General features: G+C 34.5%; 1 protein-coding gene across 6 annotated transcripts in view; it reads left to right on the plus strand.

Annotated features, from left to right (window-relative positions):
* ARHGEF10 (Rho guanine nucleotide exchange factor 10) overlaps positions 1-14,388 on the plus strand; it is a 233,289-nt gene that overhangs the window by 56,168 nt on the left and 162,733 nt on the right. For all 6 annotated transcript variants that reach the window (XM_043985031.1, XM_043985030.1, XM_043985033.1 and 3 more), the window contains one exon: positions 12,682-12,852. In XM_043985031.1, the coding sequence (XP_043840966.1) occupies positions 12,682-12,852 (171 nt within the window). The remainder of the gene's footprint in view (positions 1-12,681; positions 12,853-14,388) is intronic.

The raw sequence follows: 14,388 nt of genomic DNA on the forward strand, positions 1-14,388 counted from the left end.
AATGGGTACGAAGTGGAAGTCACTTATTCACCTTCCTGCACTGGCACCTCATGTATTTTCTTTCTCATCACAAGCCTATTTTTAAAATCATTTATTTATTTTATGATATTCTTTACTCCATTTCTTCCTCATAATTCCTTATATGCATCAGCCTTCTGACAGTTCAGTGCACCTTTTCATTGTCCTCTGAGTAATACTCATGTTTAATTCTTCAAAGAATGATGTTATATGACTTACAGCCATACAAATACACTCAGAAAAAAATCTTCGTGGAAGGGAAATCATTTTAAAGGCATTAAGAAATTGATTTTTATGATAGAGAAAAAAACTCTACAAGTCAAAGGTGCTTGTAGACTGCTTTTTGAGGGGGGTGGGGAGAAAAAAATGACCAAAATCAATTAACCACTATATACCTGTATGCCTGTTTTCTTATTTCTATAAAATCTTTACAATTTTTTTTATCCATACATCAAATGAAGGTATTCCCAATGAAAACATAAGAAGGGAACACAATATAGGCGTTCACAGATGATTTTTAACAGCAGATGTCATCTTCATAATTAAAAAGCTAAATGAAAGGTATGGAGAAAATATGATCCTGCTGTGTTTGTTGACTTTTTTCTTTTAAAGTTGATTTGATTAAACAAAATGAATAGTTAAAGGTTCTCCTCAGGGAGAACATACAAATTATACAGTATTCTAAGAGATGTGACAGTGGAGATAAGCTGTTAGTTGATATGTTGTGTTGACTCCAAGTGAAGTATAACATTGGGAATATATGTTCACTTGAGATTTTAAGCACTGAAGCTAGTGGATCAAGGTAGGGGGAGTATGATATTTGCTTCCCCAGATTTATGGTAATTGTGACATTTGTGCACAGCTGTCTAAATTCATCATTTCAAGCTTTGTCAAACACCCTAACACTTAGAAGCAGGTGGTATCTTCCTCTCATTCTCCAATCAAAACTTATGACTTTCCCTCTTCCCCTTTGGGACTGGGTTTAGTTGATATGCAACAATTCCTCCCTTTTTTTTCCTTTCTCCTCAGTAACCTTTTACTGCTGCCCAACATTTGCTATAGCAATCTGTGAACTGCTCTTTTTGCCTGCAGCAGGAATCAGTCCAAGGGGCCCTGTTGTTCCTTGGATGACATCTCAGGTTTCCCCAAGGAGCCATGTGGATGATGCTTTCCAAGTTTTTTCATTGCCTTAGAAATAACACTGACTCCCAAGTCTTTAATGTTATGCCATTGTGATACCTGTTGGAGATTTAGAATTAAGTCCAAGGCCTAGCCAGTGGCAATTCTTCACAGGAACTTTGCAACTTTAGGTACTCAAGTAACATCATGGGAGAGTAAAGAGTAGAACAGCAGTCTATGAAAAGTTGTCCAAACATTTTGCTAATGGGCTAACTTTACCATTTGAATAATATGTCTTAGTAATTTAGTGCTGGAAAATACCTTAGAGGTCAACTAGTCCAGTACTACCTTTTTACAGATGAGAAACCTAAGTCCCTGAGAAGTGAAGTGATTTGCCCAAGGTAACAGGTAGTAAGTGCTAGAGTCAGGAATCAAACTCAGGTTTTCAGAATCCAAATATAACACTTTTTAAAAAAAAATAATTGTTTTCTATACTAAAGTTTACAAATCAACAAATATGAAACCGAATCTTTGTTATGTACAGCTTTAACATATTAGTTGCAAAGCTATCCTGATTGTCTTTGTTTTCATCTGAACTTCCTTCTGTTCTCTTCTTTTTCTAAATGTTTTATTTGATGCTATTTTCTTTTTTTTCTTGTTCTTAGTGTTTTCAACTTTCCACACTCCCTCCAACAATTTTATTTCTTCTTTATCATCTCTGCCAATATAATGGCTATGATGAGAACTTCAGAGTTGTTTTAATCTACATTTCTCTCATTTTTAGTGATTTGGTGCTTTTTCCATATGATTATTTATAACTTACATTTATTCTTTTAAGAACTGCCAGTTTATATCCTTTGACCATTTATCCACTGGGAAATGACTTTTTAAATCAATTCCTTATGTATTTTGGATATGGGACCTTTATTAGAAAACTTGTTGCAAATATTTTTCCTAGTTAACTGTTCTAGTTTTAATTACATTGATTTTGTACAAAACCTTTTCAATTTTATATAACCAAGCATCAGTTCTCTTCGCTGTCCTTTGTCCATTCATTACTCATTCTCTGTCCATAGTTGTAAAAGTAGCTTCTTCTCTGATCCTCCAATTTATTTATGATTTGACCTTTATTATCTAGGTCATGTAAACATTTGGAGTTTATTGTAGTATATGATGTAAAATGTTGGTATAAACCAGGAATTCTTAACCTTTTTTGCGTCACTGACTTCTTGGTGGTCTCATGAACCTTATTCCCCACTTTAGCTCCCCCAGAGTAATGTTTTTAAATAATTGAAGGGAATGCTAACTTTCAGTTAGAGGTTAGTGGAAAAAAAAAAGGATTGCCTGAAATTTATTCCAAACTCTTTGGGGATCCTTAGGCTCCAAGTTGAGAACTCCTGGTCTAATTCTATTTTCTTTCAGATTAAGTCATTATCTCACTAGTTAGGGTCTTTTGCTTTATTGAATATTCTACTCCTATATTTGTTACCTTCTAGGTAGGTCTTGTGATTTTGACCTGTTGCACTGATCAACTTTTCTTTTTTTTAAACATTTCTACTTGGTTTCCATGATTATTGCTTTGTAATATGTAAGCATAAGATAGCGCACTTTCACTTATAGACCATTAAAATAAAGCAAATATTGCAACAAAGTGAGTCATAGGAATTTTTTGGTCTTCTAGTGCATATAAAAGTTATGTTTACATCATACTGTAAAGTGTGCAATGATATTAGATATAAAAAACCCAATATATATACCTTAATTAAAAATACTTTATAGCTAAAAAATACTAACCATTATCTGAGCCTTCAGTGAATCATAATCTTTTTTCTGGTGGAGGGTCAATGTTGATAGCTGATGACTGACTGGGGTGGTGGTTGCTGTGACAATTTCTTAAAATAAGACAGCAATGAAATTTGTCTCCATTGATCCTTTGACTTAAAGACCATTGTGAGGTTGTTAATCGGCCTAATTCCAATATTGTTGTTTCTCAGAGAATAAGGAGGCCCAAGGATAGGGAGAGAGACTGGCTGGTTGGTGCAGCAGTCAGAACACACACAACATGTGTTGATTAAGTTCGCCATTTTATGTCAGTGCAGTTTGTGGTTCCCCAAAACAAAATTACAAAAGTGACATCAAAGGTCATTCCATAATGGATATGATAATAATGAAAAGTTTGAGATATTGTAAGAAGTATAAAAATTACGAAAATCACACGAAAACACTGTGTTCACATGCTGTTAGAAAAAAATGGCTGGGGGGCAGCTAGGTGGCACAGTGGATAAAGCACTGGCCCTAAATTCAGGAGGACCTGAGTTCAAATATGACCTCAGACACTTGACACTAGCTGTGTGACCCTGGGCAAGTCACTTAACCCCTATTGCCTCACCAAAAAAAAATGGCACTGATAGACTTGCTCAAAGGGTTGCCACAAACCTTCAATTTGTAAAAAAGAAAAAAATGTCATATTTGCAAAGTGCAATAAAGTGGAGTGTAATAAAATGAGGTATGCCTGTAGCTTGAGAACTGGTTTGTTAAGACCCCTCTTTCTCACTTTTTAAATTATTTCTCCTGAGATACTTGACCTTTTGTTCCTCCAGAAAAAAAAACATATTTTATTTTATTTTACTCTAGCTCTGTAATGTAACTCTCTGGTAGTTTGATTGGTATAGGACTGAATTAATTTAGGTAGCATTCTTATTTTTATTATATCAGCATAAGCAATTAATATCTCTACAATTATTTATACCTGTCTATTCCTGTAAAAAGTATTTTGTAGTTGTATTCATGTATTTTCTATGTGTGTTTGGTAAATGGACTACTAAATATTTTATATAGTCTATATTTATTTTGAATGAAATTTCTTTTTCTGTCCCTTCTTAGCATTTAACTTTTGCTTAAAACAGTTCTTGTACTTAGAGATTTTGAAGATATTATTTTTCTAATTGTAAAGGGGATATTGTAAATGTACTGCCTTAAAAAAAAATCCCACCAGTCCAGTTTCTTCATGAATAGTTTTTTCCAGAAGTACTTTCTGTAATATTTACAAAATTATTCAGCAATACTATTAACAGTAATGCTTCAAATATAATAACTTAAGAAGTGTGTTGACAAAGGAAAACCCAATACCTCAAATCTGAGTCATCATTCTTGGGAATCCCAATGTGTGCTCCACATTTATTATTACTAGGTTGCTAAGATTTAATATGAGCATAGACATTCTTACCAGAATATTTAATCTACATTAATTCACATTTATATTTACAGAAAAATACAAAATTTAAGGTGATAATAAACTAGTTATATTTGATAATTATTGCAAAAACAATTCAACTACTCAGTTTAATACTTTTGCTTCTCTAAAAAACTGTTTCCTCCATTTATATCAATAAATTGAATATTTACTCATTATTTTTTATATTTATATTTCAGAGAGATACATTTTGACATATTTTTCAGACATAGGAACAATAAAAATTTATTTCAGATAGCATAAACACAAAGCTGTATTTTACATAAAATACAAACCATATGGAAATACTTGAATAGAGCTACACATTTACTGAAAGATTTTGAGCCTCCATTTTTCTTTCTTTTTCTTTTCTCTTTTTTCTTTTTGCTAGATTCAGTCTATAATTAGAGGCAGACAAATGAAATTAATAGAGAGAAATTAATAGACCTCAGAGTTTGGATGACCTGGGTTTAAGTTCTACCCTATAAATACTGACTTTGTGACCCTGCCAAAGTCAGTTATGCTCTCAGCGCCCCGGATAAATGTCTAAGACTAAGAGTTGCAGATCAGTTGATGCATCTGCAATAGTATAGGGAGTTTCTCCACTGAGAGTACCCTTTGCTAGTGAAGGCATGGGTTTGGACCAAAAAATACTCCATAATTATATACAAAACTTTATCTGAAAAACCACTTGTATGTAAATATAATATAAACATTGTGATGTTTAAAACTAAATGTGTGGTCGCCTTACTCCTGTCCCAAGTGTAGGGAAAATTAGATAGGGTTTACTTATAAATTAGAAGCTTTAGCACCAGTTTGGGGCATTAAGCATTTATTAAAGCATACCAGGTATTAGTAAAAAGAGAACACTTGGGTCAGAGAGATAGGAAAGCCCAGCTAGGATCTACAGGAGAGAGAAGAGAAAAAGAGCCTCCTTCACTGATGAATCTCAGTCCAAAAAGAGGAAGTTCCTGTGCCTGTCAGAGCAGAAGCTACCTTTGGTCCGGAAAAGAGGTGGTGCCTACACACTGCTCCAAGCTGATTGGCTGGTAGCATCCAAGTCTATTGATTTACTGGACTTGAGGGTGGTTCCATCAAAGTCCAAAAATTTGTTAAGTGCTTTCTATGTAATTTCACTTTAATAGGCACTGGGGATAACGAGATAAAAAGAAGACAGACCTTCCCCTCAAGGAGCTTGTATTTTATTGCAGGAAACAAAATGTGTATACAAAATATATACAAAGTAAATACTAGGTATTTGTGGATGGGGGCACTAGCATCTGGGAAGAATCATAGAAGATCTCACGTGGAAGGTCATTCTTGATCTGGACTTTGAAGGAAATTAAAGATTCTGACAGGTATGGAGTAGGAAAGGGAGTGCTTTCCAGACACGGTAGATGAATGGTTATGTAGCCATTTTTTTTTTAAAGATCAAAGGGTTCAGCAAACTTCAAATGCAACATGAGTTAACTGTCTGATATGGCAAATAATTCTATGTTAGACTGTATTAATCCAGGCTTAATATCCATGAATGAGGAAATAATAGTGATGCTTGTCCTCTGCCCTGATCAGGCCACACATGGAGTATTATGTTTAGTTTTGGGTGCCTGAGAGCACTGATAAACTAGAGAGCATACAGAGGAAGGAGACCAGGATGATCAATGACTACTCAACATGAAAATGTTGAGTTTGAAGGATTTGAGAATGATTAGTCTGAATAAGATTTTATGAAGAAAAGATTCAGGGGGTATAAGATAACTGTGTTCAAGCCTGTCCCATGGAATTGGGGTTAAATTTGTTCTGCTTAACTGCAGAGAGCATAATCAGGAGTAATGGATGGAAGTTACAAAGAGGCAAATTTAAACCTGGCAAAAGGAAAAGGAAAAACCAAAAACCTTCATGGGAATCAGAGCCATCCACAAGTGGAATGGGCTGCATTGGGAAATATCGGATTTTTACTCAATGGAGGCCTTGAAGACCAGACTAGATGGAGGTTTGCTGAGTATATTGTACAAAGACTTATTTTTCAATTTTTGTTCTCGACTCAATGGTTCCTGAGTCCTCTTCCAAATATGAAATTCTGTGATACTCTGAGATAGATAGGTGTCCTTTGTAGATGGTCCTTCATCACTGGGCCTCTTGTATACTTGTAGGGAAGGGGGCAGAATGTGCCAGTTACTGTGTTAAGTTTAATCAGTAGTTATTTTTTCTTTATATTTTATTTTATTTTTTTCCAATTACATGTAAAGGTAGTTTTCAAAATACATTTTTGTTAGATTTTGACTTCTGAATTTTCTCCCACCCTTCTTTTCCTCCCCTTTCCCAAAGCCATCAAGCAATGTGATATAGGTTATTTATATTTTGTAGTTATTTTTAGAAAGAGTTTTTCATAAGATTTTTGTTTTCAAATTTATTGAACACTAGATTATTGTCTTTAATAATTTATTTCTCTTCTTTATCTAGTCTGTTTCACATGCTTTGTCACATAATCTGAGCTATAGATATATTTATTCCCTTTTCATTTCTACTTATTTTTAATTTTCTCTTTAAGATTCTAGATTGGGGTTCTTAACTTAAAATACATGAACTTTTAAAAATGTTTACAACTATATTGAAATATAGATGTATTAAGGATATTTTGGCATACAGACTTCCATATATTGTACGCATTTCATTGCTAATTTAGTAGGATTTCCTTATCTATTATTTCTCCCTGAATTTTTTTACTGTGTAGAATTGTTCATTATTTTTGTCAGTCAATTTTGCACAAATTATGCTGCTTGACTAATGATATTAATCACTTCATTTAGTTTCTTTGCTATGCTCTTTAGTTTCCTAAGTAAGCCACGTCATCTGCAAATCTTTTCTTCTATAAAGTCATGCCTTTACTTACTTTCTCTTGTATTATTGCTATTTCAAGAATTTTAGAACTGTTAAGTAATAAAGGAGAAAGGGGATATTTTTGTCTTATTTTTTAAATTTGGAGAATTAATAATATATTTCCCCATTGCAAATAATTCTTATTTCTGCTTACTTTTATTAAAAAAGGTCTTCCAGTGCCTATTAGAATAAATGAATGTACTTTTGTTTTTAAAAATATGAATTTTGGGGGGGCAGCTAGGTGGCACAGTGGATAGAGCACCGAACCTGGAGTCAGGAGTACCTGAGTTCAAATCTGGCCTCAGACACTTAACACTTACTATCTGTGTGACCCTGGGCAAGTCACTTAACCCCTATTGCCTCACTAAATATATATATATATATATATATATATATTCATTAATATTTTTTCTTTTCATATTGCCTAAATTTCTCCCTTTCCGCTCTCCAGTGAGCCATCCCATAGAAGGAAGAATATTTTAAAATGACTTACCTAGAACCAAACAGCTAATAATTGTCAGCAAAGAGATTTGAACTTAATTTTTTCTTTATCCAAATCAAAAATTCTTCCTATTATAAGACATCAATATTCATATTTTTGAGAGAAATAGTAAATGTAATTACTGAGCTTATGTCAATATTCTTTTTTTCTAAAGCAAAGAAATCCATGTATCCAAATTAATAGCAAAACAAATTAGAGAAAGTTTATGAAGGAGAACATATACTAGACAAGACAGAGTGAAGGATCTCTCCCATTAAGAGTGTGAATCCAAAATAAACAAAAACATAAATATTTAATACCAAAAGCCATTCACAAATGATATGTGGTCAAAAGATGTGAACAGTTTTCAAAACAGAAATTGTAAATTATTAACAACCATATGAAAGAATGCTCCAAATCACCAATGATGAGAAAAATATAAATCAACACAACCCTGAGGTTTCACCTCACACAAATCCAACAAATTGACCAAGATAACAAAAGATGGGAACACACAGGCAGAGTAATGAATTGTAAGTGTAGATTTAATTTAGTACTACCATTCTGAAAAGCAATTTGGAATTATGCAAATAAAGGGGTTAAAATGTTCATACCCTTTGACACAGAGATTCCATGGGATATATATACTCCAAAGAGGTTATTGACCAAAAAACAAAACCAATAAATCAACAATTAAATGGCTCCATATATGTCAAAAAAATTAATATTAGCACTTTTTTGATAACAAAAAACTGAAAACAAAACAAACGCCCATGGACTGGGATGGCAAAACAAATTATGGGACAGGAATGTAATGGAATAGTTCTATGTTATAAGAAATAGCATGATGAATACAAAAACTAATGGAAAAGTGATCTAAATTACTTTTGGAGCTGATCTAAAGTGAAATAAAGAGAGTCAGGAAAACAATGTGCACAATGACTACAATAATGTAAATCGAAAGAATAACCACCAAATAATCAAAAAAATGAATGCCATGAAATTGTAAAGAAACCAGTTTGGCCCCAAAGAATAGATATGAGAAGGTATCTTTCTCTACTCCTTCAAAGAGGTAGGGAGGTTGAGGATGTTGAACTTTGCATATAATTTCAAGTTTTTAAAAAATGTATTTTTTCCTGAACTTTTTTTCTTCTTCCTTTTTCTTTTTCTTTATTTCTTTTTAAAATATTATAAGGAAAATGTCATAAGAAAAATATTTTTTAATGTTATAAGGAATTACTCTCTAGGATAATGGAGGCAGAGGGATACAAGAGGAAATCTAGATAATGTAAAAACAAAATATATCAATAAAAATCTATTTTAAAAGTTATAGAGAGAGGCAGCTAGGTGGCACAGTGGATAGAGCACCAGCCCTGGAGTCAGGAGGACCTGAGTTCAAATCTGGCCTCAGACACTTGACACTTATGAGCTGTGTGACCTGGGGCAAGTCACTTAACCCCAATTGCCTCACCCCCCCCAAAAAAAAAGTTATAGAGAAAAATGATCATATCTTTACTATATTTAGTTATATGCTTGCAAAACAAAGTATTTAAAAGGAATAATTACCCCAAAATATAATACTCCAATTAATAAAACATGAAATATGAACTTTAAGCCACCCAATCACAGAAAATGAATCTGACCAAGCCATAAAGGAGCTACCAAACTGGACCAGGGAAGCCCTAGGCCATATGATTTTGAAGGTGAATAAATTCCTATGTTATCAAATTTGTCCAAACATAAAAAATCTTAGAGATAAATGAACTCTCAATTTTATACTACTCTTACCTCATGATCTGAAGAATATACTTTGTAAACCTTAAACCATTATAAAAATGAAAATTCATATTTATTGTTGTTACTCTAAAATATAATTTATCTGATTCGGTTGGCTTAAAGTCATGGAGGCCAAGTAGGCCCTCTCCTTAAATTTCATCTTCCTATCTGGCTTTCTCCTTTAATTTCAACTTCCTATCTAGAAGGGTATATGCCTTATTTAAAAGAATAGAAAGATGGAGGAAGTGGGAAGAAAAAGTAGCACTGCACATACTATATAAACTTAAATGAAAAAAATTTAGGAAGGAGACGGGGGGAAAAAAAGGTACAGAGTGTGGGAATGAAGAGTAAAAGGGGGAAAAACAGGAGGAAAACTGTTACAGAAGTTTAATACAAACTTCTGGAGCAAGAGACATGATACAGAAATGACAAAGGGTTTCAATGACCTAGAGTGTGTTCTTTGCCCAAAGAAGATCAGTTCAAAACATGTGGCTTTCTTTAGTGATAATTTAACCCTTCCAAAGGCTGAAGAATTTGCTATTCCGGACTTGATTCTGAACAACAAAAAACCTGGAGACTATTAAGATCCCTGCTTTATCTTACTTATTACCCACATGTGCTCAATTGGCATGGAAATAGTTAGGGTCATGAGTTTCATTTCTGGCTTCTTGGTTTTTCTCTCCTATGAATTTCTCTCTCTCTCTTTCTCTCTCTTCCTATTCTTCCTGTGTGTAACTGCTGTTTCTGTGTATTCAAGCTTAGAAGATATACATAGGTGCATCTCTTGCCCATTCACCCCTGTCTTTATTTAATATAGTCTTAATCATATTTATAAGATCCAAAGCAAATATATTTTTCTATCATTTTTCTAGGCAAGAGTTCATCTTTCTTACTATGTGTTCAACTGCGGTCCAGACATCTCTTGGGCCACTTAATTTATTTTGCTGTCTCCTAGACCTATTTCTTGAAGGTTTAACACTCACTGTGGTTGCTATATATTACCTTGAGGTATGTCTAGTTTACATTTTTCAACTTTGTTTTTTCCTGTTTTCACCTAGTTGAATTCTTATTATACCTACCTTCCTCTGGATGCTTATCTGTGTCCGGGAGGGTCTTAGTAGGGGTTTTAGCAGGGTCTTGCCAAAGACCATCATATCCTCTCTGGAGGGAGGTGGTATAGTTGGAAGAGTACTGATTTAGAATCAAATCTCCACTCTTATCACCTAATAGCTATTTGACCTTGGTCAAGTCTCTTTACCTTTCTGAGTTTCAGTTTCCCCAATACTAAAATGAAGAGTCTATTATATAGACTTGATAGCTTAAAGGTTCCTTCTATCTCCGTGTCTACCACATCATTTCATTGGTCTCTCTGTCTCAAGTCTCTATCCCTAGAGTTATGTAATAGGGAACATTTGGTACAGACATGGAGATAGACAGTGGACTTTCATGCATGAGGAGTAGCAAGGTCATTATGGATGAACTGTAGTGTGTAGAGAAGAGCAATGTATAAGAAAGCTGATAAATTAGGATGGGATCCAGGTTGTGAAAAGATTTAAAATGCAAAGGAATTTATGTTTGATACTTGGGCAGCTAGGTGGTGCAGTGGACTGGGCCTGGAGTCAGGAACACCTGAGTTCATATTTGGCCTCAGACACTTCCTAGCTCTGTGATCTCCAATAAGTCACTTAACCTTGTTTACCTCAGTTTCCTCATCTGTAAAATGAACTGAAGAAGGGAATGACAAGCTACTCCAGTATCTTTGCCAAGAAAACCCCAAACAGGGGTTTTCAGAGATGACTGAAATGACTTAACAACAACAACATTGGAGGTAACAGAGAGCAAATGATGTTTATTGAATTGTGTTCTGGGAGGGACATGGTCAGATCTATACTTTAGGAGAATTGTTTTGGAAGCTGGGTGGAGCATGAGTGTGAATTGAGAGAGATGAGGCAAGGAGATCAGTAAGAAGATGATTTTAATAGTTCAGATGAAAAATAAGGCCTAAAGAAGCCTCATGTGAGGATGGAAAAGAATTAAATGAAGAGAAACAAGATGTGGCAGCTGATTGGAGAATGAGTGTGAGTAATAGAGGAAGACAGAAAGGTTATGGACCTAGGGTGAAAGTGGTGCCCACTAAGAGGGAAGTTAAAAAAAGTGTGAATTAGAGAGATTTTTTTTCTTTATAAGGAAGAAAAATATGCTAAAAGTCTACCAATATCATTTGAAAATATTTTTTAAACTTTCACATAAATAAAAATTCCACTGAAGACAGCTGGGGAGATTTAATGGTGATTTAATTCTGGTGTTGGATTTTTTTTTACCCCTAAAAAGTTGTCACTTAGGAAAACTAGGGCTGAAGGTTAATGCTTCAATTCAAGGACTGAGCTCTCCAATAATTTGCATGGATTGCCAACATGGTGTTCTGCTCTTTAATAATAAATTCAGCATTGGTTTTTCCCTCCCTCCCTCCATCAAAAGTCTGCATGAATGGTTTTGTTATTTTCTTTGCAGTAAAACATGTTAGATCAGCAGATCTTTGCCTCCTGAAGAAAGAGAAGCCCTGGCAAGAATTCTTATTACCATGGCAACATAAACAATAAGGCCCAGTGAATATATGGGTTTCCTCATAGAGAAGATGTAGAGCATGCCATAGCTGGTAGAAGAGAAGATATGATCATTTGAAATCACAAACTTCACTTGAAGTTAACCCTCCCAATGAAATTTCTTTAATGCATTACAAAAACTTAGTTTTCTCACATATTACTTTGAAAAATCCCCTATAAAATGATGAAAGTATCTGTAGTTGACTTCTTGCTTTCTTTAAAAAAATACTATGGGATTTAGAAGCAGGGCAGAAGCTAAAGCAAAACTTTATGAATTTTTGTTATTATTCAGAACTTAGAAAGTAAATTTTAAAATTCTCTGCTGCTAATGATGAAGAAAAGGAAGACAGTAAGATCTGGCCGTAGAGATGAAATTCTGGAAGATTTTAATTGGAAGATTTTTACCACTACTACCTTTGCATATTTGCTAGTAGAAATGTCAACTAAGAAACTGATATACAGCTACTTTGGTAAATTGTTCATGAGTCCTAGGATCAACCTTTATCATCAGGATGTTACAGTTTCTGGACTATTAACAAATGCTAACCATCTTCATATCTGTCCTTGTTCAGTTCTAGAAAATGAGTTAAAAAGTGCTACTAATAATGATGAAGAGGAGGAAGGAGAACAATTTGATTTTGACAGTGGAGATGAAATTCCAGAAGCTGATAGACAAGCACTTCTACCTTCATCTGAATCTGACTCCAGAGGTGATGCTGAAAATAAAGAAGTTCCATCCACAGGTGAATGCCCAGGTGGCCATCCAGTTATAGTATCCATATTGTTTAAGTAATATCTTACAGAACTTCAGCTGTTTTCTATCCTTCCTCTTATCCCTCCCCACCATACGTATTCTAGAAGCCAGTTTTAAACATCCTGGAGAAAAGTGAATTTTTAAGAAAGCCATGCTTATACTTTGTTTTTGTTTTTGTTTTTCAGTTCAGTTCAATAAACATTAAGCTTTTACTATGGTTTAGGCAATGTACTAAGAGCTGGGAGTACTAAAAGACACAAAAGACAGTTCCTGCCTTCAAGGAGTTAACAATATAATAGGAGAGACAACATGCAAACAAATATATGTTAATATATCAAGCTATACACAGAATAAATAGGATATAATTAAAAGGGGGAAAGCACTGAAATTAAGAGGAGTTAGAAAAGCCTTCCTATAGAAGGTAGGATTTTAGTTGGAACTTAAAGGAAGCCAGAGAGGTCAGTTTCATTAGAAAAATTTTAAATTTTGCATGTATTTTTCTTCAGATACTATTTTCCATGGTTTCTAACTAAATTTTGGGGAGTGGAGTGAGAGAGATTTTTTTTTTTCAGAGAAAAGTAATTTCTCTTTCTTCTATCAGTACTTTTAGAATTCAATTAAAGAAGCATTTATTAAGTGTTTACTATATGCCAGACTTTGTGCTGGTGCTAGGAATTCAAAGATTAAAACAAAACATTCCCTGCCCTCATGGTGTTTGTATTCTACAGAGGGATGATAGAATCATAGTCCTAGAGGGAAAGGATCTCAGAGGCCATCTAGCTCAACCCCATTATTTTACAGATGATATAACTGTGCCCCAGAAAGGCTTGATTCACCCAGGGACAAACAGGTCCTAAGTGACAAAGTCAGGGCTCCAACCCAGTTCCTTTGACTCTGAATACAATGTGCTTTCTATTCTATGCTACTTCTCATGCCACAGATAAGTATATACCGAATAGGATGAGGCAGAAATGAGAAGTAAAGACTATGGGACCAAGGGGTGACAGTCAGGGCAAACGTCCCAAAGAAGGTGGTACCTGAGCTGAAGATCCTAGGAGGAGATGAACAGAGAAGTACATTCTAGTAATGGGGGACAGCATGAGGTAAGAGAGAACAGCAGGAAGGCCAGCTTGTCTGAATCATACTTTGTGAAGGGGACTAATGCATAATAAATCTGGAAATGTAGACGGCAGCCATATTATGAAGGCCGTTAAATGCCAAACATTATCCTAGAGCCACTAAAAAAAGGAATTGAGGGCAATGATATGTTGATTCAATGCAAATCTATGCTGGATGTCAGGACATTTTATCTAAGCCCTATAAAGTACTCAACTGGGTAAACTGGTTGGATTCAAGCGATAGCCCTCTGTGAATTATTCACTTAACTGATACATCAGGAATGCTGATGTCATTGCTCAGGTGATCAAGATGATCTGTTCACCTGGCCAGAACTTAATTTTGTAAATAGTTTTCAGTAGTTATTAGGCTACTGATTCTTCCCACAAAAGTTCCATTGATTCCATCC

The sequence above is a fragment of the Dromiciops gliroides genome, chromosome 2 (assembly GCF_019393635.1).
Source record: "Dromiciops gliroides isolate mDroGli1 chromosome 2, mDroGli1.pri, whole genome shotgun sequence".
Lineage (NCBI taxonomy): Eukaryota > Metazoa > Chordata > Mammalia > Microbiotheria > Microbiotheriidae > Dromiciops > Dromiciops gliroides.